General features: G+C 50.0%; 1 protein-coding gene across 4 annotated transcripts in view; it reads left to right on the forward strand.

The window, feature by feature from the left end:
- Positions 1–26471, forward strand: part of SRGAP3 (SLIT-ROBO Rho GTPase activating protein 3) — a 131310-nt gene that overhangs the window by 42259 nt on the left and 62580 nt on the right. For 3 of the 4 annotated variants that reach the window (XM_075514458.1, XM_075514455.1, XM_075514457.1), the window contains exons 2-3: positions 21080–21272; positions 26166–26328. In XM_075514458.1, the coding sequence (XP_075370573.1) occupies positions 21080–21272; positions 26166–26328 (356 nt within the window). Of the gene's footprint in view, positions 1–15306; positions 15374–21079; positions 21273–26165; positions 26329–26471 lie in introns of those variants that run through there. The other variant, XM_075514456.1, reaches the window with a different exon arrangement.

The following is a 26471-nucleotide window of genomic DNA, read 5'->3' on the forward strand; positions in this document are numbered from 1 at the left end:
TTACATTTTCTGTGCCCATTCCCCCACTACAGCACTTCTGGCGATGTCGATGGTTTTTCTTTGATCCATTGTCCACAGTCCTGACTTTAGAATTGCTTCTTTAGCTCATTCGCTCATTTGTTGCAGCTTTTCATGGCTGTTGTGTTTAGCCCTGCATCCGCACTGCCCGGCTGGTGGCAGTGCTCTCGCGGGGAGGATGTGGAGGGTACCCATGGCATTCCATGGTATTGCCGGGGTCGGTGTCTCCGTGTGTCATGTGGGCTTCACCAGGAGGAGAGCCTTGAGGCTGCCGGACCCCATTCAGCCAGCAGGCAGAGGTGGGATGGGCAAGGACCAGTCCATTGACATGAACTTTCCTTCAACTAATGCAGGCAAAAGTCAGATGAAGCAAAGGGCTGGGGCGGGCGGACATTGAGCTGCCGGTGCGCCCAGGAGGCGGGCCATGGGTGAGCAGCACAATGCGCCTGTGCTTGCTGTGCTTTCCATCGCCCTGCACTTCGCAGGCAGGCATTTTTACTGCAGCCATGGGAGAGATCTGGGCTGAGGCTCACGGGTGAGGCACTGCAAGTGGAGCGGTGTCTGGTTGTAACCTGCTTTGCTGCTGCTCTCTGAGGAATGCTAATCCTGCTTCTGGCTCGTCTCCTCACAAAGCAGGAGAAAACATGAAAATATGCATTTTTTTTCCTCCTAAATTTAGCCCCCAAAGCTTGTCTGGTCCCAGTGGCAACTCATGGTAAACCACAGCTTAAAGCGAGGGTCAGCCACATCTCCAGCATCTCTGACAAGGACGTGGGTGAATACCTGCTGCAGGGACTCTGGCTGTGTGCATACTTCTCTTCCTGGAGAGAGGAAGGGAACAGAACCAGTTTGGGTTAATTTGCTTAGTTTCTGTGGTACAGAGTGAAATAAAACAGACCCTGTGCTGAGTGCGAGGCAGCTCCAGGACTTACCCCAGGCTGGCTCTGAGAAAGCTAGCTTAGATACCGCTGCTAAATAGCCTGAAAAATGCAATGCTCTGCTGAAAAACCACTCTGTGGAAACAGGTTCTCCTCTGTTGCTGCAGATGTTTTTTTTGGCCAGAGCAGGCTCCCTGGACCCAATCCCCACTGATTGCGAACCGGGGCTGGCCGGGTGCCTCCTGGCCACGCAGCCGCCCGAGCTGCCAGGGCATCGCTTCCAGCAGAGCTGCAATCCACAGAGCCCATGGGTTTGCTCCAGCTTTTGCATGCTGGGGCTGATTTTACTTCTTGTTCGGTTCCCTCTTGCCTTTGCCCATTTCCGTTTAAACAGTCGCATCTCTGCTAACGTATGTTCCATACTGCTCGGAGGTGGCTATAAAAAGTAGGTGTATTTTAAGAACTGGTTAAATGTGTTCTTGCTGCAGTTCCTTTGGGCCGGATTCTACCTTCGGTAGCACTGGAGTAATCCTGGAGTAACTCCTGGTGGTGGTTTTAGGTGGACCATATCACATTTTTCCTGACTCTAAATGTTAAAGCCTAGCTAGTTGAAGTGGTAAGGGACTTGGGCACTGAATTACTTATAGTGTGATTTTTACCTTAATTTCTATTTTTAATGCTTTCTGCCAAAACTAGTACTGATGTGGCGGCTGTCAAGTTTGTAACCTGGGTCCTGTGCTTTCCTTGCTTCAACTGTGTATCTCTGGCTGCTTCATCCACCAGCATCGCTGCTGTCCCTTGCACTGCTGTGAATCTTGTATATTTGAAACAAAAGTCCCTGGAGGAGGGGGCTGTGGGGCAGCGGTCCCTGCCTGCCCCTGCCTTCGCTGGGGCATCCCAGCCCGTGCTCCCGTGTGCCCTGCAGCGTGCTGCTGGCGGGCTGTCAGGTATGGCTGTTGTGCAGCATTGCAAGCGCTGTCCTTTCTCGTTATGGTGGACACCCTTCCCCACAAGATCTACCAATCCGCTGCCTGTGCTTACGCTGTAAATCTGGTCTGTGTGCTCCGTAGGGGTTGGATGTTCTGGCTTCTTACTCCCACCATTGGAAGAAGGGACACACACACACTCACATTCACACTCACATGTGAACACGCGCCAACTCTCTCTCGTTCCTACTTGCTGCGTTACGGTCTGGTTTTGAGACATACTTTCTGTGCCAGAATTTTGTTGCAAAATCCTGAGTCATTTCTAGTTGACTGACATGGCAATTTTTGTTAAGAAAGAAGGAAAATTATTGTCCAAAAAGAATTATTTACTCTCAAAAGGAGGAAAACTGTTCTACTTGGATAATTCAGTGTCCTGACCTGTTTTTTAAGGTATCACGTGGTTGGGTTTTCCATACTGCTCATAAAACCTTTGGCCGAAGCTTGTTAGAGACTGAAATTGAAGAGGAGACCTTATGGTGAAGGTAAACTCATGTTACTGTACAGGTTTCAACTGCTCAGTTGCTGAAAATTGCTCTTTGAAGACCTGATCTGCAGCTGGACCGGGAAGCAGAAGTCTGTAGGTGAGACTAAGTGTGGTGGGACCTATGTCTAGAGCTGGGCTCTGTGCTGAAGTCCACGTCTGTCTCCGTTTTCACTTCTCTGGCTCTGAGAGAGATCTGGTCAGAGGAGACGCGGCTGCAATGGACTTCTCAACAATCGGGTGCTGAGGAAGGGGCAGCAGGGCCAAGGACGAGAAGCAATGGCATTCGCAGTGAAGGTGCGCACCATGGCTGAGCTGGGTAGTAATGCTGCAACAACCCACAGATCTGAGTGGAGCTCTTCAGGTGGCTGAGGGAGGCTGGAGACCTAGTTTCCATGAATGGGAATAAAACATGAAAGCACACTGGCAGTTTAGCCATCTCAGCGTATGAAGCTGCATTGCCTGAAAGGACGGTGTTACTGGCCAGTGGAAGCTGAAGGCAATGGAAGCAGGATGCTGCTGCTGTGGGCTGCTCTCTGGGTGGGAAGTTCACCCCATCCAGCAAGTGACTGGGCGGATTAATGAAAAAATAATCTATCAAGAGTTACTGAACCAATACAGGTTTGTGCCAAAGACACCTGAACAGGGAGGAGTTGGGAAGGTGGGATCCATGATTCCTAAATTTTGTGTGAGGTCATTGTCCAGCCTGCACCTGGCCCTCGGCATTGCTGCTAACCCTGGATCGCTTGGTCTTCGGGGTGAAGCTCTGAGTAATGAGTCCCTGCTGGGGGCAGAACAAAACCAGCTCTTTTCTGGAGGGACTAGTGAAAACTGCAGGATCCTGCATGTGTCTCAGAACAACTCCAACCACCAGACGTTTCCAATGGGAAGTTTGGATTCAAATGTGTGGACTTGGCCATTCCTCCTGTCAGTCCTTCCTGTGTCATCCTGCTTCTGAAGGAAGCGTCCGTAGTTATCTCGATGGGACTGGGATGTTTCTTCAGTTATTGGAAGATAGGGTATTAAATGACTAAATTCTGCTCTGTTTTTCCTCTCTTCTCTAATAATGCTGAACATCTTGCCAAGTTCTTTAGAAAACAGTGCAGTCATCAGCGCATTGAATTCATTAGGGGTTGGCATTTAGACTGTGCAAGAGCTGCTGACGCCCCATGGAAAAATTTGCAATACATTCACTTGAGGACCAGTTTTGCTTAAGGATTTATCTGGGTGTTTTTTGTCCACGCTTGAATTTGTTTTTCTTATTAGGAAAAGATATTTTGACTCTGAAGTTCAGCTTTTAAAATTTATTTTCTTTTTAAGAAATAATTTCCCTTTGCTAATTTTTATAGTCAGTAGGTAATATCAAAAGAGCTTTTTGTCTGTGATAAAGCATAGCAGCCAGGTAGCATGAGCCATACTGCTTCTGGCACTTCTGCTTTCCATCTTGCTTCCACGGCACGGCAGCCTTTCTTCCTCCAAGCAGGGCCTTTCTCCTGGAAGTGGGTTTGCCTTCTCCTTGGTCTCAGAAAGCGAGGACCACGGCATCCCCTGACGACACCTTGCTTCACGCCGAGAGCACCCGGGGAGGCGGCTGCTCTCCGTTGCGGTCGGTGTTCCCAAAGAGCAGGGAAGCTGCGGCTGACAGCAGGAATGCCTGTCGGTGTCTGGTCTGGGTACTCCCACCGGTCGGCTGTCTTGGACAGCGGGCTTACACTTTCCATCTGGTGTGCGCGTGTGTGGTTTGAAGTTCTGTTTCCATTTGTAAATTTAACATAATTGCAACACACCATTATATTTGTTGTCAGACAGTCTTTATCCATGGAAAGTTTTGGTCTTGAAGCTCCGCTAAAGTTGAGAATAAACACTGGTTTGTTTTGGTTTTTTTCCCTTTCCTGTCCAAGGAACGCAGGCTGTTCTAGCAGGGCAGAGTTGTCTGAGCTTGGCAATGCTGCATGCAAATGGAAGAAAATTGGGTGCTTTGCTTCACCCGAAACGCTTATTCTTCCCTGCTGCTGGGTAGTGCCTCTTCGTGAGCCAGGCTGGCCATTTCCAGATCTGCATCCAGAGTCAGTTCGTAAAGGAAATGCGCTGTCAGTAACTTCTGTAGGTTTGGATTACAAAAGCTTACAATGAATGCCATCACCTCACCAGCTGAAGCGGCCACCGTCGTGTGCGTGGGTCAGAAGGAGAGGAAACGGGAGCAAGTGAAGAGCAACGTGTGAGATCTGCTGCCGCAGTGGCTCTCGGCGGGAGAGCCTTGGCTTGTTTGTTCTTAAGTGCTTGCCCAGCATATTTTTAATTATTTCAAGACTTCATTGTCGCCACCTCAGCTATGATCTTTGTTCTCAGACATCGAGAAGCTGCCCTTGTCTTCCTTTGTTCTCTACATAAAACGAGGGTCTGCTCCGTGTCTTGTACAAAGAGGATCTCCCCAGGTATAAGGTGGGCTGAGCATCTCCAGCGCATTTCAGACAGGCCTAAAAAGAAGCTTCGGTCTTGCTGCTGCTACGGGTAGAGTGCTGTCGTGATAGGGAGGAAGCTGATGGAAATAATTCTGTTGTTTTTGAAGACTTCTTTCGTCCTACAAGCTGGGGTGTGAAAGAGACTGGGCAGACCACCTCCAAGGACTTGGAAGGGTCCACTGACAGCGTCTGGTGAACGCTCAGCAAAATAGTTCAACCTGGGCCGTGCTGTGGCTCAGTCCTAGTACGTTGTTTTGAGCAAAACCTTGTTTTTTCAGGAGTGTTTCTGCTTCTGAAGTGATCGTGTTCTGGGTACACGAACTGGACCAGTTCTGCTGTCATTTATTACTACGTCTGGTGAGAGGGCTTGCGGCCAGCAGGGATGGTGGGTGAGATCATGGTTTAAGCTGTTTCATCGCAGCAGGCAGAGCATGTTGTGTGGGACCCTCCTTGCTGCGTCTAGCCTCAGCTGGGATCACCGTGCGGACTTTGGGGGCACGGCTCAGCCGGGTGCTGTACACGGGTGAGGAGGCGTGGGACAGGGAGCACTGCAGGGAGCCCTCCCCTGACCGTGCTGCCTCCTGGCTGCTTTGACATGTTCCCATGGGCTTATTTACAACACCTTTAGGACATGGGAAGTGGACATTACATAAGTCTTAAGGCAAATTCAGCACTCTTGTAAGCGTGGTATCTGCTTAAACCAAGACTAAATTGAGTTGAGAGGTTTCTTGGAGAAAAGTTGATGCCCTGAATTTTCAGTGTATAGGTCAGAGAAAAGTTGTCATTGCATCAGTGTTGTGGTTTTTTTTTTGTTCACTGCACCACTGACTGATTTAAGTCATTGATGATTTTGATTACAGGTTCTGCATAACAGCAGATGTCTGGGCGAGACAAACCTTGTGCATGTACAGTCTCCTACAGTGGGAGCCTGTCCTGTCTTAGCAGTTGCATTTTGTCTTTATTTATTTTGTGGGAGTAGGCTTGTTTGTCATCCAGGAAGATATTTTATGGCCTAGAAAGATACATGAATTCTGGTATATTGTTCTAGCGAGATGGAATTCCCCTCTCTGAAATGCCAGTGAACAGTAAAATGGAAATAGCTGCGTTAGCTCTAACCAGAGAGTATCAGAAGATCATAACCTGTTTCGGATCAGGTTTGTGCTACTCCTACATCTGCTTTTCTCATGAAGGATGCCTTCCTAATTTGTGTTCTTAAAGTGTAAAAGAAAAAAATGGTTCAGTTTGTTTTTGAAATTTTATGACTTTCATTTGCTTTTTGAACATCAATGTGAAAAATGGAAAAAAAACCCCAAAAAACCAAAACCAGTGTTTTCTTAAATCTGGCCTAACCTGTTGCACTTGCTACAGCTACAGTGGTTTCCTGAGAAGAGTGCTGGATGCTGTAGGGTGACTTGTCTATGCTCCGTTTAAAAAGAGGGGGGAGGAAGAGTTTCTTTCATAGCTGATGTGGAGCTGGGAGAGGCCACAAAGCATTGCCTTCAGAGCAGAGCAGCCACACCAGTGCTATGAGCTGGGAGACCCCCCTTTGAAATGAGGCATTGCCATAAATCTCTAAATCAGGTGGTCTGACCCACTGGGGTTCAAACACACCTCAGTGAAAGGTCTCTTCTCTATTAGGTCCCATTTACGTGCTGTGTTAAGGCCTTGAGTAGCTGCATGTTGTGTTGTATGGCTTGAATCCTCGCTGCAGGGGGGTTGTAAACTGTGCTGTTGGAGGAAAGGATGTGGGACAACTCTTCTGCTCTGGCATCCACCTCCCTGTCTCTTCTCTTACCACATGGTTGCTTTCTACCATAAGCCCCAGCACAGAACCTGTGGCCTGGAGAGGAGGAGTGGGGAGTGAGGTGGCCACGAGCAATGACTCTGGTGCTTCCTCCAGCTCTTAATGTTTCTCCAGACCACTGTGCTGGTATCTGCTCTGGTCTTTCCAGGTTCTTAGTTTGGTTTCTGCAGACTGTTGGGGAGGGGTATGGGAAGAAGAGGCTGACTTGGCTGGTAGGTCTTTGCTGGTGGTGTTTCATGTTATGGTGCCTCTGCTTGGGGGAGCTGAAGTGTCACAACGGTGGACCCTTTGGCTCGCATTGCTTTGCAGAAAGCTGCTGCCTGTTGTCCCTTTGCAAAGGCATTGGCTTCTCTGCCAGGGAAAGCACGAATGCCTTGCTGAACCCTTCTGACCAGTAGTTACCTGTGGTGGTGTAAAGCTTGTTCATATTGGGGTAAAGGAGCAAACCGATTTCATGAAAAGGATAACACTTGCTGCCCTTGCCTCAGCTTCCGTGTGTTTGGCTGAGTTCCTGTGGGGTTAGGGGGCCCCAGCCCGCAGGGACTGCACCAGGACGCTGTTTCGGGAATGCAGTGTGGTAGAAGGGATTTATGCTCCATGGAGACGGCTAGAAAGCCATTATAAACCCATTTTTACCCACACTCCACTTGGGCCTCTCAAAGGTGATGCATGCAGAGATAATTCTTGTAGCACTGATATGATGGGCTGACCACGGTATTAAAATGTTAATGGAAAAAGCCTAATGAAGGACAGTAAAACACTAGACAGTGCACCCTGGTATGCGCCCGTTTGCCCTACAGTCTCTGTGTACCTGTCTTGGCCAGGGCTGCTGCGCCCAGGAAACGGGGCCAGCGGAAAATAGCTGAACAGAGTTATTTACCTGTTCATTTTTCTGCAGGTTCATTGGGTTTTCAGGGGAGTCTTGTTAGAAATAAAATGCGTAGGTAACTGGAGAGAGCAGGAGGGAGAAAACTAAGCTGTGAGCTAGCATGTTCCAGTTGCATTGCTGCCAAAGTCAGCAGGAGAAGGCAGTAACCTCCTGCCTGGCTGGTGCATTGCTGGGAGGAGAAGCTGTGGGGGTTTTGCCTTCTCCTCCCCATGTGGCAGTGGCACGGCTGCTTGCAAAGCTTTGGGGGCAATAGGTGTTTAGGTATTAGAACACGGGCCTGATGGGGCGTGTGACTTTGGGCACCTAGTCCCTAGTATAACCGTGCTGTGCTCTCAAGGGTACCAGCACAACCAGTTCATTTCTATTGTGTTGTTTCGGTTGGAGTTAATTTGAAGGGAGGATTGCTTGTTTAAAACTGTTTATGCAGATACCGTATAGAAATGGAATTTTTCTTCATGGCTTGGCTGCTTTTTTGCTGCAGGTGTGGTAAGGAGCCTCTTGTGTGCCAGGATGCTTGGTCCAGGCTTGCAGGAAACCCCAGGACCTGTCCATGCCTTCCCCCCCCTGGGATTGAGGGGCGAGTGAGCAGGGGCTTGGGCAGGTCCAGAAACTGGCTTGGTTAGCAGCAAAACGAAGGTGGCATTTTCCTAACCTGGGCTGCCCTGAGCTGCTAGTCGGGGCTTCCAAACACCACGTTTCGTCCCGGGGGATGCTGTCCCCAGGCCTCCCCGCACCCTGCCCTGGGCTCCCTCCAGGGCAGGGGGTTTCTGAGGATGGAAGAAATCACTCAGTTCAAGATCTAATTTCTTACACTTTCACTTCCTTTTTTAGTAGTTACAAATTAAGAAGTTACCTTACAGCCCAGCAAGTAACCATGTAAGGGCTCGGTGTGGGTACGAAGGCAAAACCGGGGCTGTTTGGTGGAAGTGCCTTTGGTTTGACGCGGTGTCCGGGAGCGGGCTGGCTCCTGATGTGCTCCCTTAGGCTGGGGATTAAAGACACGCATGAAAAAACTGTGTGAAAAATGCCAATGCCACATGAACTGTTTTCAGACTTGAGAGAAGTGGGTCTTTTTCTGTCTCTTTAAATCCAAAACTAGTTTCGGATAAAAGGCTTGTCTCATTCCTTGTTTTCTAAGAGCCAAATCTCTTGTCTCTTTCTAGACAGGGTTGTTAGTTAATGACATGTAAGGGAAGGAGGGAGGCTTGTTTGCTTGCTTTGGGCTGTTTGCTCAGCTCCTTCCCTGAAGCTTTCACAGGCATTCGCCACCCCAAGGGTACCTTCAGGCTGGTGCTCAGGGGATCTGCGCGGCAGGAAGGAGAACGCATGGCTGGCAGCTCTGTGTTTGAGACGCTCCAGTCTGTGGTCCTTGTAGCTCCTTGGCTGTTTAAGCTGAATAGTGTCACTCTTGGGACCCGCCGAAGCCTTGGCCCGGATTCAGCTGTGGCGAGACGGATGCTCCTCTGGCAGCACTGTCCCTCGATTCCCTTTGCTGCTGCTGCTGCTGCTGAACCGCGTCAGTGGCGGGCGCTGGCTGTGGAGCAGGGCGAGACGGATGGATGAAAAGCACCGTGCCGGGGAGTGGGAGCGTCCCGTGGGCACGTCATACCGCGTGGGCTCTCGGGGCTCTGCCCTGCCTATCTTCATACACACGTTACTGTCCCCGGAGGCCGAGCCCAGCTCCCTGAGCATCGTGCCTCGGGGGGTTCTGGCTGCTGTCGGGGCTGCGCTGGCAGCTGCCTGGCCTGGGGCGAGTGGGTTTGGTTGGTGTCATGGCCCGCTTGGCATTTGAATAATGAATCCAGGCTAGCGGTGCGTTAGATGTGTGTGCGAGGGCTCTCCCAAGGGAAATGGTGCGTACTGTTGAAAAACAGGATGACAAAGCACGAGAAGATACATGAGAGGTAATTCTGTGGTGAAGAGGGCTTTTAGTGAAGACAGCACATGAATAGTCTGAAGGTGGAAATAAAAGAAATTGAGAGTCAAATGGCCGCCTTAGTGTGTTCCATATTTGTAGAAGAATTGGATTCTCCTGAGTCCAACTAGCCATGCTATATTTGCAATAAACTATTGGGTCTAATCCCAGTTGTGAGGAAAATAATGGTTTTTGTTGCCGAGCATATTTTCTCACTTGTCACAAATCAATGGGGTGAAACATATGTTAGGGGAACGGCTGTCCTAGGCTGCCCGTTTGGAAGATCGGCTGACGACACTGTTCTCCTGGACAGATAATTCAGCATCCCCAGAGCAGCCGCTCTTGGCCCAGCCAGGGGTGGTGGGTGAGCTGCACCCAAGCCCCGGGCTGGAGGCCGGTGGCTCGGTCCTGCTCTTCCAGCTGTGCCGGGCCCGTGGAAGCACATGGTACCACTGGGTGAGGAGGAGGAGGTGGTCTCCAAAAGCTTTCATCCCAGCCCGTTGCTAGAGAAACCCCCGCATTTGTCTGTCTCTGTCTGAGCAGCTGGAGCCTGGCCCTGGCCCTGTGGTGGGGGGCTGGGGCAGGGGCGGCCTGCCAAAACTGCCGTCTCCCTGAGGAGGAGGATGCTCGCCCTCCCGGCTGGCGAGGACGCTTGCAGGGGGCCCGGCCGTGGGCCGCAGCTGGTGGGGCTGGGGTGTGCAGGGCTGGGCAGGCTCCCAGCCGGGCAGCTCTGCGGGCTGGAGCACGGCCGCGTCCCCACAGCCACGGCTTCAGGCTTTCCTGCTCGCTGGCACATGCTTGGCTCCTGTGGTCTCTCGCGTTTCAATTCAGGCTATGCACCTTCGCGAGTCTTAACTAGCTGGGTTTTTCCACCGCCTGTTTTTCACCAGTTTTTGCACATGTAGAATTGGCTTTGTTTAATAAGCCCATCCTAAACTTGTCACGTATTGCCTGTATGTGAACTTTGCAACAGGTCCAGGGACTGGACGTGGGTCCTGCACATGGTCTCACCTCTCCTGGCAACAGGCTCTGCTGGGACCCAACTGAATTTTTGCTACTGGAGTAAGCGTGCGAGTTGTTGTAAAGCCGCGGTGTCAGGCTGCAAGTGTCGCATTGCAAGTGCAGCAGCAAAAAGTGCCACTGTTCATCTCATGTGGTGCTTTGACCTACGGTGGGACAAGCAAAAGTAAACGTAGCTGTGAACCATTGCACCTTCTGCCGCTTAACTTGCGGTTGCTTTGCTCGAACTTACTTTGTTTTTTAAGATGTTTTGCTGTTTATGAAGAAAGTAATTTCTAGAGTAGCAGTACACCACTAATCAGGACTGTACTTCTGCTGGTGTTGGTTTCCACTGTGGTCGACGCCAGTTCAGGAGCTTGGCCCTTAGCAGCATTTGGGGTAAGAAGTATTGGAGCCAGGGGTTATTGGAAGAGGGGGAGACTTACAAAATAACTGCCAGAGGACAAGATTGTCTCACTTACTCCATGGACTGCCAAAGGATGAAATCCTAGCTCCATTGAAGCTGGTGGGAGTTTTGCCACTGTCTCAGCTGGGGCCAGGATTTCAACATGGTATTTGTAAATGCCTGAAATTGAGAGATTCTCCTGCCCAGGAGAATGTGAACTGTATGAGGACACAAGGAATAAGTGAATAATAATAATAATAATAAGGAATACCACTGGTAAAAGTTGCGTTGATCTAGTGGCATTCATCTAGAGTTTGTTATATTTAAAAAAATGAGACCATATGGAAAATATCCTTCAGCAAGCTGAGGGTGGGACCAGTTGAAGTAGCGGCTTGTTAATAATGAACTGGAGCTGAGCGTGCTGTCTTCATCTTGACCTCTCCACATAAGCATGTTACTTCTAATACGAGTGCTCAAATTGGCCACAGTTTGTCCCAAATTATTTTGTTCTTTGTCAAGCACTGCATCATCCATGTTGTCAGAGGTATGCTATTTGGATGTGTGTAATCGTTCTCGGGCTCTGTGCATGGCTGCCAGCATTGTCCTCACTGGAGAATGGATGAGGTGAACAGCCTAGGGGAGGAAAAAATGAGACTTACCCTGATCTACTGGCCAAGATGTCAACATCAACCCAAACAACGCTTTTCTGAAGTCTTGAAAAGGTTTGGGGAATTTCCTTCATTTTACTCTTTCAGTGGAACACCGGTGAGTATCAGTTTCCAACCCAAATGCAGAGCTCCCTCAAGGTACAAGAGCTGGTGTTGCCGTGGTGGTGACCATAGGAACTCCAGCATTTCTGAAGGTCCGTGTTTCGAGAAGTTCAACAGAAGTGCCCCTGAGAATCAGCTCGTCTCGGGACCCTGCGTGAGCCGCTGTTGGTGATGTGCTGTGTGCCGTAAGCCTGGGGCGCTCGTTGTTCTGCTGCAGCCCCCTTGCGCGGTGGGGAACGGGGCTCAGCTGCAGCCGGTGGGCACGCCGGACTGGGCACAGCGTTGCTGTCTCTCGCTGGTGCAGAGAGCTGTGGGTGTCTGGGGCCAGTGACAATCGGACTGTTTTGGAGACAAGTCTTATATTAAGAAAGCAGCCAAAAAATACCTTTCCCTGGAGATCTTTCTGGCACTTTGTGCAACAAACTTCTCCGTTGACATTGAGCGCTGCCTTCGTGCGCTGACACTGTGGAGGCTGATGCCTGATAGAAAAAGTCATCTGTGCAACTGTAAATCTTCTTGTATTGGAGGAGGAACAGCATCTAATGTTACAAAATCCGTGTGGAAAGGACTGCTTCCTCTGTGTAGCTCTTTGCAGTTTGCTGCAGAAGCGCGCTGTTTTGCTGCAAACCACACACACAGAACTTCAGCCAGGCTCAGCGGTGTGGTTGCGTTGTAGTGACCATAATGTCAGAACATGCCGCCTCTGAGCCCCCTGCCCAGCCGTAGGCTTATAGGGCTGTCAAGGACCGGCTGCCCAGTCATCCCACCCAGCCGTTGGCCGTAAGCAGCACCGTGCTATCATGTTCACGGTGTTATCAACTGCCAGAGTAGCTACATCTTCTCCCATGCCTCCAGCTGGCTGACCCAGAATCTTAACGATTTTTTTCCAATTTCTCACCTAATTTTCTTCATGGTGAGTTTACATCTATTTATCTTATGCTAATACTCTTTCTTCAGTTTTAAATTGTTCCTTTCTTGAGTCTGCTCCCCCAGAGACAGCAGTTGTATATGCTCTCAGCTGTTGTTTTCCTGAGCTGGCTTTTGAATAGCTCTGTCAAGTTTTTGGGTGGGGTTTTTTTTTTTTTTTTTGCAATTTTTTAATGTTTCCATTCATTTACAAACCTGCCAAAGGCTGAATGTAAAACATTTTTCTCATCTCTATGCTGTCTCTAACACTCGTGTACCACTTGGCTGTTGGTGGTGGGAGGCTGTTTGCAGCGGATTTATCCCTGCTCAAGACATGTCAGCCTGTGCACAGTGCTCTGTGTCGCGGGGCTGGCCATGGTGGTCGTGCTTGCTTTCCTTCTGCGTCCCCTCTGCTGCACTCGGAAGCTTTTCTCCGGCTTTCAGAGGAATGTGAGCGTTCTTGGGGGTCTTTGACTGACGAGGGGCTTCTGTCGTATTTGGGATCTCAGTAGTCTGGATTGATGGTGGGACCTGTCACTGGGGCTCTGCAGGGCCACACTCTCCTGCGTTGGGCCACGTTAAACATGGTCCTGGAGGCTGTGGTAGTTGTCATCCCGCCCGCCGCCCCGGGGAGGCTGCCAGGCCCCAGGACTGGAGAGTGTCTCCTCGGGAAATCTGATCTCTGCTGACATCTCACGTGGTTACGTGCATGGCCTAAGAATAACGAGCAGTCATCGGCCGCGATATCGGCTAATTGATTTGAAAATATTTACAAAAGCCAAATCCCCAGATCTTCTGATTACAGATGTTCCCTCAGCTGGATTAGCAGTCCTGCAGCCCGTCTTGAGCGTTGTTGCTCTCCTTGGTTTGCCAAGGAATTTTGTTTTCTCCAACATCCCTGCTGCTGTGTTTCAGAAGAGCTGAGGAAATTATATTTCTTGCATTTTCTACCTCTGATTCTGCATTTTAAATAACAGGACTGCTCACAGTGGAAACTCCTTTCTTATGAACAGAACCAAGCAAACTGGGAGGAAAAAAGCAGCAAGTCTTGATATAGCCAGTTGTCTAGCAGAGTTCAAGGAGACTCAAGGAGCTTTTTAGCACCCTTGTTGGCAGAATGGCTCACTCCTCTGGCACCGTTTGTGATTTCATATATTGTGAATTAAATCATGGGAACATTTCAGACAAACTGCTGTTGGAAACGTGACCAGCTACATGATTTTATTTAATGTTTTGCCTTCTGCTTTTTGGCAAATGATTTCAGCTCTTCCTAAAGCAGTTTGGTACGTTTTTATTGATTTCTACTAAAAGTTCCTATAAATTCCAAGTTCAGAAACACGAATTGCTAGGTGCCTGGTTTTTTCCTGTGGGCCTGTGGCATTTCTGTTCACATCCTGATGGTGCTGGGCAGAAGCCAGAGCTGGAGAGTTTTCCTAGTGAGGTTTGCTCTTCATGGCAAGGAGCTTATTTTTAATCTAGCAAGGAAAGCTCTGAACATGGGATATTAAAAAAACATGTGTATTAGTTGAACCAAGAAAGGGTCTGAGTCCAGTTTGGGTCATTTCTTTGAGAAACCTTTAGCTTTCACAGATTAATTTGTTCCTGATGCTCTCGGAGGCATCCCATTTTCTTTTAGTTTGTCAAATTATTTTTATTCAGTGTAAATAAGGACCTGCCACCATTATGTGAATTCCAGGAGTTACCAACCTGCCATCGTATAAGTGTCTCCTGTACGCGCTTCTTCAACTGTGAGTAGAAGCAGTTCTCCTATTGCTGCAACTTCTTAGTAACAGTTATGCAGAAGCGTGAAACTGGAGAGGTCAGGCTGACCACAGATAGCGTTTCATTAGATTATAATGGCTCATCCAAAGCTTTGGGAAAGAGGGGTGCAAATGAGAGTGCTTGCAGTCCAAACCTGGGCCTGGGTTGTCATTTCCAGCTGCTCCCTACCTCACTCTAATGGCCAAAGCAAACCACTCTTCTCCAGGTGCCCTTTGGAGATGCCGCGCTGCTCCGCCAGCCTGTGAAGCCTGACTGTCAGATCACCTGGGATAAAATGCTCAGCTGGGGGCTTCTCGTTTCCAGTTGTTTGAGGGACACAGTGGCTGTTTGGCCAGGTAACAGCGGTGCAGAGGCAGGGGCTGTGTCCAGCTCCCGTGGGACAGCAGGCAGACGTGGGATCGCTCCTGGCTGCGGCGGTGCTCGGGGTGCCGGTTCCTGCCATAGGAGGTGTTGGATGAGGGTCCCTCCAGTCCGCCTGGGCGGTGGGTGCTACGTGGCCCTCCGCCGTGGCCCGCGTGAGGCTGTGGGTGTCCCTCCTGCGCACAGCCGGCTGAGCGCACTGGTGGTACGGGCAGTCCTGCCTGAAACCTTCAGCTGACAGCACACCCGCTGCCGGGAGCAGGAACAAAGGGGTTAATCCTTGGGTCATGGTGGGCGCCAGTCAGGTTTTTAACAGTTTAGCTTTTTCTTTGTAGACTTTACTGTAGCCTAAGAAAATGTAAACTTCTCTGTTCCCAGTTGCCTGTGCTTTGGGCTTGTCTCACTCCAGTCGTTTCGAAAAGCCAGTTCTCTGCGAGGCATGTCAGTCGAGTGCCTGGAGATGACTCCCCTCCCTCCAATTACAGAAAACACAATTAGTCTTCTCTTCCCATGAGTGTCCTCTGCTTTCTAGCTTTGTCTTCCAGAGTTTAAGGTTTTGGGGTCAGGCGCTGAAGACATATTTGTCTAACTTGGAAAACCTAATTGGTATTCGGCTGAAGGTTATAATTAAAGGCCTGTTAATCCCCCCTTGATGGACAGGACTGATGCAGCTCATGCTGATGCTGCTGGCCAGAGAATCGCTTGCAGACAGTGCTGGTAAAGATGGGGGGGGGGGGGGGTTCAGTCTGGATTCTCAGCTGGCGCCCATCAAGGTGGCACCCTGGCTGTTAGTAGATGTCTGTTGGGTTTGGGTTCGCTGGGGATCTGCTCTCTCCATCTCCAGTGCGTGAGCAGACTGGGTTAGAGGGAGAGGGGGAGGATGGAGGGTGTTGGGATCAAACAGCAAATGGTGGCTGCTCTGTCGGTGGGGCTGGTCTCCAGCTCCACTGCGCAGGTGGGAGAAAATGGATATCCTCCGAGTGCTCCTGCCCGTTCCCTAGGCAGCAGGCACAAAGGGCAGAAAAAGGCTTTTCTGCCTGCCTGTGTTTTTTCATGATTATGTGAAAAGGCTACTTAAGAGCAAGTCCATTTTAATTGAAAGGAGGGTGCCTCTGAAATGCAGCAGCAAAGTGACTATGGAAGCAGGGGAGCAACAATGCAGGCGCTGTCGGGGGCTGTGGTTGTGAGCGGCTGACTCACGGAGACCTCCGGAGCACTGAAGAATGTCGTTTTCTCTGTTATTGCTTCTGTCTTTGCATTAATGATGCCAGCAGCCCTTAATTTTGTTTTCTACCGCAGACCTTTTCCATTTAACATGCAGCAATGGCTCCTGGGGTCAGTGGCCATCTCCATTTGTTTGCGTGACTGCTCGTAGCTGAGTGGCTTTAGGGTCATGGCTAGCAGGCTCTCCATGTCTGGAGAGACTGCCCTTTGCCTGTGTGCACTTAGATGGTACTGCCCTGGCTGAACTTCTGCAAGGAAATGTGGAAGTGTCAAAGCAATGTGTTACGGGAGCAGGGGAAACAAAGAAATTCTGTTGACGTAAGTCAAAATGTGCCTTTCTGATGCCTGGATGCCCCAGAGTGTCCTCACCCTCCGGTGGGACTGACGTGCCACCATTGAGTCCTCCTCTGTACCAGGACTCTGGGGTGAGCCAGTGCATGTGGTGTGGGACGATGGGGAGAGGGAGCTGGGTCCGTCCTGCCTGGCTGGGGCCGGTGCTGGGCTCAGGAGCGCACGGCGAGTGTGCAGGAGGCGGTGACCCTCACTGAGCTCATGGTGGAGGCTGCTGGCTGCAGGTCTGATGGGCACAAACTGCAAATTCCTGTTATTTGGAGCAGGGGGTGGTGAAAGCTATGGGAGCCTTGGCGAGTCTCTGCATTTGTTGCTGCTGTCTGAGCTGCCTTAAATGACCCCTGTAAGACTCAAGGAGAAATCTTTGTGCCAGATACAAAGATCAAATGAGCGGCAGTGGCTCAGATCTGGAAAAAAATAGGAGGAGGTAGGAAATTGAAAAGGTTGGAAAAGCGTTATTGATATTCCTTGTATTTCTGTGCATTGTCAGGGTGGTTAAGAGCTGTTCTGGAGACCACCTCGGGTTGTAATCCGCTATGAAAAGAGAACTAGAGATCAAACCTGTGGGTTGGTGTTTTTTTGGGTTTTGTTTTTTTTGGGGGTTTTTTGGGGTGGTTTTTTTTGTTGGTTTTTTTTTTTTTTTAAATCTATATCAAACTTGCTCGGGAAAGCAGAGAGCTGTAAAGCAAGTCCTTGTTGGCACCAGCAGGAGTGGGAATGTAAAATCCATATGGGATGTAACAATTTCCACTGACCTTGTGTGGGAAGGAAACGTTTGTCGGCAGGGGAATGTGAAGGTTTTAAAAATGTTTTGTTATGAAACTGGTACCTCTGTATCCTGTAGGAATGTAGCAGTGGGTTTTTAGGAGGCTTAATTCGAAGGCGGTTACTCTTTGCCACCCTCAGCTCCAGTGAATGGCATGGTTAACTGCAGCAGTTGTGTAATGGGGACGCAACTTCAAAAGGGGATGCGTATGCAGCAGCGCTGTAACGTAGCAGGCATGCCGTACCCCGGGAAGCCGCTCTGACGAGCTCAGCGGATGACAGCACCAGCCTGCCATCTCGCATCCTGGCTCTGCTCGGGTGGAAAGCAAGGGAGCTGTCGGAAGCCATGACTGCGTAGGTGGTTGTCTCCTGTTGATCCCATAAGGCATCGCAGCTCTTCCACAACACAGAGCCCCTGAAGAGCAGTCTTTCTGATGAAATCAAAGCTGCAGTGCTGCATACACATGATCTTTCTGTAAATCATAGACCTATTTCTGAGCAAATGCTGGAGTCCCAGCTACCAAGGACTGGACCAGCTTTCAGGTGTGATGACTGAGTACTGCTTTCTGGAAGTTCACTCAGCTTCTTCAGGCATTCCCCTGCATCTCTGTAGCAAAAGCAGGGTAAAATATTGCTGTGTGGCATTAAAACATTCTTCCTCTCTCTCCAGAGAAGGTGCCATTGCAAGGGGAGCAAATCTGTTTTCTGCGTGCAGATGTGAAGAAGAGGGGATGGAGAAGCAGCGTTGTTTGTGAGGTGTTCAGCTCTGTGTTTTGGCATGGTGCTGGATACCACAGGGATAGGATACTGCTTATTTTGATACAAGAGTACAGACCAAGACACTCTGACACCAGTCGTTTTGAGACCTCATTTGCAATGAGAATTTAATTTCTTTTTCTCCGTTCTTTTAGCAGCCTTTTTTTTTTTAAAAAAAAAAAAAAAAAAGGAAGGGTATTTCTAGCATCGCTTATATAGTGGAATTGTCTTTCATTTCAGGGTGTTCTGCAGCTCAGCTGTGAATGAGGGCTGATGTTTGTGTGCAGCAGATGCCCTGAGTCACAGGGGAGCCCTGACCGTGCAGCACCGCCTGGGTGGAGGCAGCAGTTGTGCTGAGCGTCCCTGCTGCGCGTCACCCTTCCTCCTCTGCCCGGGGCCTCAGCCCTTCTGGCTCCTGTGTCCAGCATCCTCGTGTCTGCAGATGGGATGAATGTAGGTCAGAAATGAGTTAGAATGCTTCGGCTACTGCAGGGATGGTTACGTGGTTATTCAGACAGACTTCAGGAATGGAAAATAGCTTTGCTAGTGGCCAAGTGCGGTGTGTTGAGTCCCTCACCAAGACTCCATGTGAGCCTCAGATGCATTTTTATGAACAATTGTGCCATCCTCTCGTAAGATATCAAGAACATAAAGGAAGTGCTGTAAAAGCAGTGCCCATGGAGGATCCCACATAAGGTGACTGATTAACTTTGGAGTTTTCAGCATTTGTTATTTCTAAGGAGCTTTTGGTTTTTAGGTGACCTTCATGCAGCCTGCAGCCTCCAGTCCCATTACTGCCATCATTAAATTACCCAGTAATGAGATTGATGTTGGTGTCCTTGTTCCTGCAGCTCTCCAAGTTCACCTGTGAGGCTGCAAGTGGCTTAGTCTTGCATGATAGTTGTTCTATGAAGAAATGTTGAAAAATATCAGATTCTTAGAATGGCAATTTTAACCTCCTCCACGTGGGATCCTCATAAATTCAAAGTGCTTGAAATTGTCCATAAACCTTTTGTGATTTCAGTCAGAGCTTTGCATGATCATTACTTAATAATTTATCAATTCAGCATCCAGTATGGAGTAATAATGGTCTGGATAGGACCATGCTGTAGCTGTGAAGTTGTGAGCCAGCCTGATGCTGGCAGGGGACTGGTAGGGCTAGCCTGCCCTGCATGTGTGTGTATATATATATATATTTTTATATGTATATATGCATACTCAAGATTAATTCATGCATCGGAATGACACCGCTGTATTGTCTTGGTTCAGGTCATTGAGCTTCCCAGTAACAATGCAGTGATTTCATGTGCATATGCTCAGGCAGTACAGGTATTTTTAGTTTGCTGTGGCTCTTGTGAGTGAGTTACCGTTTGTCATATTGCCATGCTGAATTTGCAGAAGGAACCAAGGATGAGGTCTAGCCCTCTTGCCAAACAGCTTTACCAATTTTAGGACTTCCTTCTTAGTACAGGCTGAGTCTTCCTATCACGTAGACAGCGACAGTTCAGTGTGCTGCAGCCTTGCACCAGAAGTTTAAGAAAGTACAGCTCCTGTTGTTGCAGAAAATCCAGGCAGAAAGTCACCCAAGAGCTCACATTTGCAGTCTCCTCCTGGTAATCCTTGCAGGCAGCTGAGCACTCCCTCGCAGTGCGGGAGGGCTCTGCACCTCTCACAGAAGGTGCCTGCGGTCCGGCGGGGCTGGCAGTGCCCGGGGTTCCCGCTGTGACTGCCGGCAGCCGGAGGAGTCCCCTGGGAGCTGCTTCCTCCTCTGCCTGCCCGGCCGGTGCGCGCTTGCCAGGAGCACGCTGGAGCCTGCCGTTCTGCGGCACAGCGAAATCCGTGAGCTGCATGGCGAAGCATTTGAACTAAACAAGTGCCCACAAATACCTGTCATCTGTCTTCCTCCTGTCATGTCCGTGGGCATCTTGGCTGACAATGGAGCCCGAGAGGTGCTGGGGAAGGGAAACCTGGGGCTGCCCATTTCAGCGAGCCCTGATGCACAGCTTCTCCAATAACCACAAGCTGTGTTTCTCCTGCATGTGTGTGCGTGCATGATGGTGCACATGTGCTTCTTGTTTGGTGATGCGCTGAGTTTCTGAGCTAACTGTTAATGCGTTGTAAGCTCATAAGGGGATGGAGGGAAAGCTGTGATCTGTGGCCTGGATGCTGTCTGAGCTGGGATGTGATACTAGTTGAAATGGTAAGCTTTGGTGCCACCAAAATCATGTTCTTTCCCCTCTTGCTCTCGCGTCCTCTGTTGCCCCCTACCCTCACCTCCCAAAAAGGGCCAGAACTTTGAGCGTTTATAAATCAGTCAAACTTGATGTTTTAAGAGCTGCCTGTCAGCTTAGATCAGGTGTGGGTCTAGTCCATCACACTGAAAAAGAAATGGCTCACCGAGCAGAGCGGTGTGGTGCGAGTGTCTGGGTGCTGTGGTGCCGGGCTGTGGGTGCTGGGTGCATGCTTGGGGAGTGGCCAGGTTACAGGTAGCGCTAGGTAAGGGTCAGCACTGGGGAACAGGTCTGTCTGCTGCTTGTGGGACGCTTGTTCGTTGTAGGATGCGGCAGGCACCCTGGTGATGCCGCAGCAGAGACGCAGGCGGCCCAAGGCTCCCGTCCCCTCTCCTTCCGCACAGGCACACTCCGGCACCGCAGAGCCCCTCTTTGGGAAAGGTTGTGGGGGCTTGTAGTGCGTTTGTCACAGGGTCTGAAGGTCCTTATGAGAAGGCAAAAAACCCCTGGAACAGATAAAGTCTGTGGTGTTTTATGAGCCGGGGTTTGGAGGGTCTGAAAGACTTTTTAAGCCTTTGAGCTAAAGGTGAGTTTGATTTACCAGCTAACCCGGCAGCGCTGGGGGGACGTGGGTGAGCGGAGTGTGCATTTACAGTGCCAGCTTACCCAGGTCATTGTCAGCTGTTCTGTTGGTATTCAAATGATCATTTATCAAGAAATAGCATGTTAGTTTGTACAGGATATGTAAAGAATACAGCATTTCAGGTAGTACTAGATAAATTGAAGTACGTTTTCTAGTTTCAAAGAGGCAATTGAAAAGCTCTCAGGGTTGGTCTCTGTGTACTTATGCAGTTGTTTATTTTGACAAAGAACAGGGTTTTAATGTGAGACTGGTGAATGAAATTCTTCAGCTCTCACTGGGAAAAAAATCTGTTGGCTTTAGCAAGCCTTGAATTAAACCTGAGGCTCGTGAGGGAGCCTGCTGTAGCAGTGCCTATGCGATTTTGCTCTGAGACAAGGAAAGACAACCCTCCTGGCCAGTGTTTGTTGCTGACGGTGTACTTTCTTCTTCTTCTCCTCTCTTGTGTGCATGCAGAAATCCGAACTCAGCTGGTCGAGCAGTTCAAATGTCTGGAGCAGCAGTCGGAGTCGCGCCTGCAACTGCTGCAGGACCTGCAGGAGTTCTTCCGCAGGAAGGCTGAGATCGAGCTGGAGTACTCCAGGAGCCTGGAGAAACTGGCTGAACGATTCTCCTCCAAGATACGCAGCTCCAGAGAGCACCAGTTCAAGTAAGCAGGCGTTTCCAGGGGCAAAATGGTGGGCCGGAGACTGCCTTGAACACTAGATGTTTGTTTGTAGCTGCACAGTCCGAAAGTGGAGTAAACCAGATAGCATCAGTGGTGACCGTGTCTGTCTTATCACTGTGCAGGGTTCACAAAAAGAACTAGAAATGTCTTTTTCCAAGACTTTCACCACAGCATTACTGACCTATGCTGCCTGAATTAGACTTACTATGCACTTCTTCGAGCAATACAAAAAAAGTATGAATCGGGGACTAGGAAGGAGTCAAGCCCCTTGATTTTTTTTTTTTTCTTAAGAGGCTTGAATTCAGCCACTGATTTGATTGTGCAAATAATGGTAGGCCCATTTTATAAACCCTGGTTTCTCTATGTAGTCCAATCCTTAGATGTCAGAGTGCTTCCCATTGCACACAGATCTGCTTACAGGCTTATACTTGGAAGCAGTTTCTGGAAATCTAATTTATTGCAGTTTTTTAAAATGAAGTATGTATGTTTTCTGTGTACACACCCCTACAGTGTTGAAGCTAGGCAAATCCATAGTGGAAATATTTTGAAACAAAGCTTTGAAATAGGAAGTATGAACTGGATGCTGGAATTGTGTGAAACTCAAACTGATGATGAAAATTGTAAAATCCGTGAATGTGTGAATATGTGCAAGTTTTCAAAAGCAGCTTCTTTTTGGTTTTAACCACGCTCTCAAGCTTGGCTAAAACAAAAAAGATCTGGGGGGAAAAAAAAAAAAGAAACAAACTCAAGGCAGAATTTAAGTCTGGAGGTGACTGTGATTTGTGGTGAGGGTGTGTGGCTTGTGCTGTTACGCTGGCTGGTTGGCAGCCATGACTTCAAGGCTCCTGTGAATGCCACTGTCCCGTCGCTGTTGGAGGAGTGGTCCCTGCTCTCTGGGTGCACTCGAGAGTGCCCGGTTGGAGGTGTCAGGCTGGGCTCCACGAGGCAATGCTCAGTGTTCGCACATGTGTTGGTAGTTGCCAGGGTTTTCCTTTGTGCTGCTGGTTGTGTTCCTTGCCACGACCAGCTCTCCCCGACGGTTTCTAGGGGCGCGGGGTCTGGCTGGGCAGCGTGAGCGGTGCCGCCGAGCTGTGTCTGGCAGGGTCCGTGCCCCGGGGACCACGCAGCAGTGCCTGCAGCGCGGCGGCAGAGACTCGTCCTGGCTGCTCCCCATGCAGCATGTCAGCTGAAGTTCCCCACCTTTGCCTCCCCTGGCCATAACATTTGCCTGTGTCTCTCCTCCTGACAGCGGTGTCCATGAGATAGTCTCCCAACTGGGATTATGCCCTTTGCTCAAGATGAAACTAGTGTCATTCAATTCAGTGGCCAAAGACTACAGCCACTGTTTAGCTCCTTTCTCAGAAAATTGAGGGTTTTGCCTGTCTGATGCACTTAGCCTTGCTAGCCCCTGGCTCTTTACAGTCTAACCCCTTATGATTCCCCGCCGCCCCCCCCCCCATTTCAGCTGCAAGAATGGCGATTTCTGCTGTTACATTACTGAATCCTATTTATTCCATATTACTAAATCCCATTTAATCTGTTTACTCGGTCTCTCTAGTGAGCAAGGCTTTACCGTTGTCTTACGCAAAAGTGTGCTGAAAATGAATTGCCATTCAAATGCTGTCTGTTCTTTTTGCATCTGACTGTTGCTTGTCAGTTGCGTGGTGCCAGGCTGGCGCTGCTGTATCATGCGTCGGGGATAACTGTCCTGGGGAAGGAATTGGCCAGTACGGGCTCGGGAAGGTGCTCTTGTTCAGAGATGGAGCCCATGAAGGCTCGTCGTGTGTGTGTGTGTGTGTGTGTGCCTCTCCCATCAGCTGAGCAGTGTTATGGCACTGCCATTGCTTAATTGTGCTTGCAATATTGGAAGGATGCTGTTGTGCACTATCTACATGTGACAATGATTCTCCACCTTTATAAAACACCTGGGCACAAGTGCCTGCTGGTTTGTGATGGTATTGATAGCGTTAATAGGGTCAGCTTGATTTCAGTGCGCACTTCTGCCGAGTCCTCACTGTCTCACTCAGTGTTGAGAGAGACTCCCTTAATATATTTTTCTTCCAGACTGCTTTGTACCTGCCCTTTATTAGGTTCATCTGCACTGGTTCCCCAGCTTGCTCATGGATGTCATTATTCTGATGAGACTTTTGACATTCTTAAGAAATATGGTATCTTCCGCTCTTCTTTGTCCCTGGGTAGCCATGTGCAGCAGGCTGTGGCCCAGCCCTTAATAGTGGTAATTGCCACAGTGCTGCTGCTGGGCTGTTCATGGTGATTCCAGGTTGACAGACTCATTCAGGCTTTTACGTGCGGTTGTTTTGTCTGTATGTGCACGCAAAGATTTTTCTGGAGTCACTATGCCTTTCTCTCCATGGGTTCAGTGGTGAGGTGGGCTGGATCAGCCCCGGTGCCACGGGCGAGAACATCTCGGATGAGGAGGAGTACAAATGTGAAGGCTTCGGCTGCACAGCGTAGTTGTAGCAAGCATGGGCTAGCTTTCTGGTTGCAGGACTTCTGGGGAAGGACAGTCTTGTTTGAGCACAGAGGGTCTGAGGCCTGGCTCCGTCACGGCTGCGTTGCCAGCGCTGTCGGTGCGTGCAGGCTGCCGAGCCCGGGTGCGCAGCAGACCTGGCTCCTGTGTGGGCAAAGCAGCGGGTGCTCCCTGGGCAGCTTGTGCGTGTCTTTAGGTGTTGGGGAGGGACAAGCTTCTGGGGCTTGAACACGTCCATCAGACATGGCTGTCGGCACACGGGGAGACCTTCTCAGGCAGGATGGTGGCAGGGGAGGTCTCTGCCAAAAGGGGCCGTTTCTCTGGAACCAGCATGTCTTGTAGAAAAGCAGTGGCTTGACCAGAGAAAACAGTGTAGGTGAAACGTTTGGAACAAATCACTTGGCTGCCTCATTTAGAGGATCTATCTCAAAGTGTCTCAGTTGGACAATGTGAAATGCTTTGTTTCAGTTACATCGTTTCTGGAAATTTTGATTCACTTTTGATTAATTTGCCTTCAGTACTAAAAGCAGTACATGGAGAGCAGTGCAGGTTTCTCTCAGTGTTGAGATGGAACATGTCAAAATTGGTTAGAGCTCTAATCAAGTGTGAAATGTTTGCTGAAATTTCCCTCAAAAGAGTTTTTCTGACCTCCCCTGGCTTCCAGGCAAGTCATGGTCTCAGGATGCCCCTCAGCAGGGTCTCGCCCAGCGGTGCCGGGTAGGGATGAGCTTGCTCTGAGGATGCTGTGTGGCTCCTGGGGACTCTTCAGGTCACCCGCCCTGATGCCTGCTGCTGCTCACGGTAATCTCTTTTTCTGCAGCGCGAGTTGGACTAAGACCATCGTAAATATTCAGCATACATGAATGTATTCATCTTGTGCACAGACACTTTGCGTTAACATTGGATGCAAAACATTTTCTCCAGCATGGTTAGTGGACTAAATGCAGTACAACAGATTGTGTGGCAAATGGGCTCTTTCTGAAATGGAAGTGACAGCCGTATTAATAGCGCAAAGTGGAAAAAAGAAGCAAAACTCTCTCTTGCAAAGCGTTGAAGGGATTGCCAGGGATGCCTCTTCTCCTGTACCATCTTCCAGAGCACCCAGTTTGGGAAGGGTCTGGTTGGGGCTCTGATTTGGTACGTGTGCTCACGTGCTGCCAGACGTCCCTGTGGGGAAGCACTTGAATGGCTGAAAGAAACTCCGAAAGAAACTCTGGAAACCAGAGCAGGGCCACAGATGGGTTCCCAGCCTGGCTGGGGCAGGGGACCAGCTCTCGTGTTGTCTCCAGCTGTCTCGCATGTTTTCAGGTCCTTCAGAGCTGTTGCCCAGAGTATCTGCACTGTGTTACTGTAATATTGCTAACTGCCCTTTTGCAGACCACACCTTTTTAAAGCATAGGTATGGAGCAGTGGACCAGAAAGCGCACTGGGTGCCCTAAGACCTTAAGAAGTCAAGGTAGGGCAGAGAAACCAAGGTGTGTAGCCCAGATTGTATACAAAGATCTGTATATATATATATATATTTGTGTTGAGTGAAGCACAGGGCTGTGCGCAGGGTCAGCATCAGAGCATCCATCTCCCCTGCACAGAAAGCCTCTGTCCTGCCACCGGCAGCTGTGGGAGGCTGGTAAATAAGGACGAAGCTGCAGGAGAGAACAGCTTGGGGCAAAGAATGGGAATTCCTTGGCTTGATTGAAACCCTTGTGTATAATCTTTAGACTGGGAGCTTCTGTGCTGGCAGAGGTATTTAAGCACCTTTCCTGCACCGAAGAGGAGGTGCCGCCGCGGTCAGCTGGCGGGCAGGCAGCCGTGTGTCTGAGCATGGGGTGTCTGCCGGGTCACACCGCCATCGCGGCTGGGGCTGGGCCAGCACCTAGACCTGCACGGGTGACCCCGTGGTGTCCGCCAGAAGGACGTGGCTCTGAGCTGGTGGAGGGTCCGTGGTGTGCCGGTGCCTCCATCGCAGAGCTGCTCCGCTGCCCCAGGCAACTGCAGCCCTGGGGAGGGGGAGGCGAGGGGTGGCAGCGGCAGGAGATGCTGTGGCCGGGTGTCCTCCCCGCGGGTCGGTGGGGCCGGCGCTGTCGGGAGCAGTCCGGCTGGAGGAGGCCGTCGTGCTCGCAGCCACGCGCTGGGCAGGCGGGCTGGCTCTCGACAGCTGCGCTGGGGGGCCGTCAGGTGTGTGGCCGGATGCTGCAGCGGTTTCTGGGGAGGGCAGGCAGCCAAGAGGAGCTCACACACTGTTCTGTGGGGGCGCGACGGATTCTAGCGGATGTCTGTGGTGGAGGAAGGCAACGTTAATATGCTGACAGCATTCATTTGAAAATTACATGCCTTTTTGACTTGTTCACTTGACCTTTTCAATTTTTGTTTTTACAATTCCCTAGGAAAGATCAGCACCTACTTTCCCCTGTGAACTGCTGGTACCTGGTTCTGACACAGACCCGGCGAGAGAGCAGAGATCATGCCACCCTGAATGACATCTTCATGAACAATGTCATTGTCCGGCTGTCGCAGATCAGTGAGGATGTCATCAGGCTCTTTAAAAAGGTAACCAAAGCAGCGATGGAGAATTCTGCTCAATGAGGATCTATCCTTGCATTTTTGTCTCAAAAAGAAACTTATTGTGGACTTTTACACAACTGTGCCTCCCCCAAAAGTCTAAAGAGGTACAAAAAAGCCAGCGTTGTTAA

This window comes from Mycteria americana, chromosome 11 (genome assembly GCF_035582795.1).
Source record: "Mycteria americana isolate JAX WOST 10 ecotype Jacksonville Zoo and Gardens chromosome 11, USCA_MyAme_1.0, whole genome shotgun sequence".
Classification (NCBI taxonomy): domain Eukaryota; kingdom Metazoa; phylum Chordata; class Aves; order Ciconiiformes; family Ciconiidae; genus Mycteria; species Mycteria americana.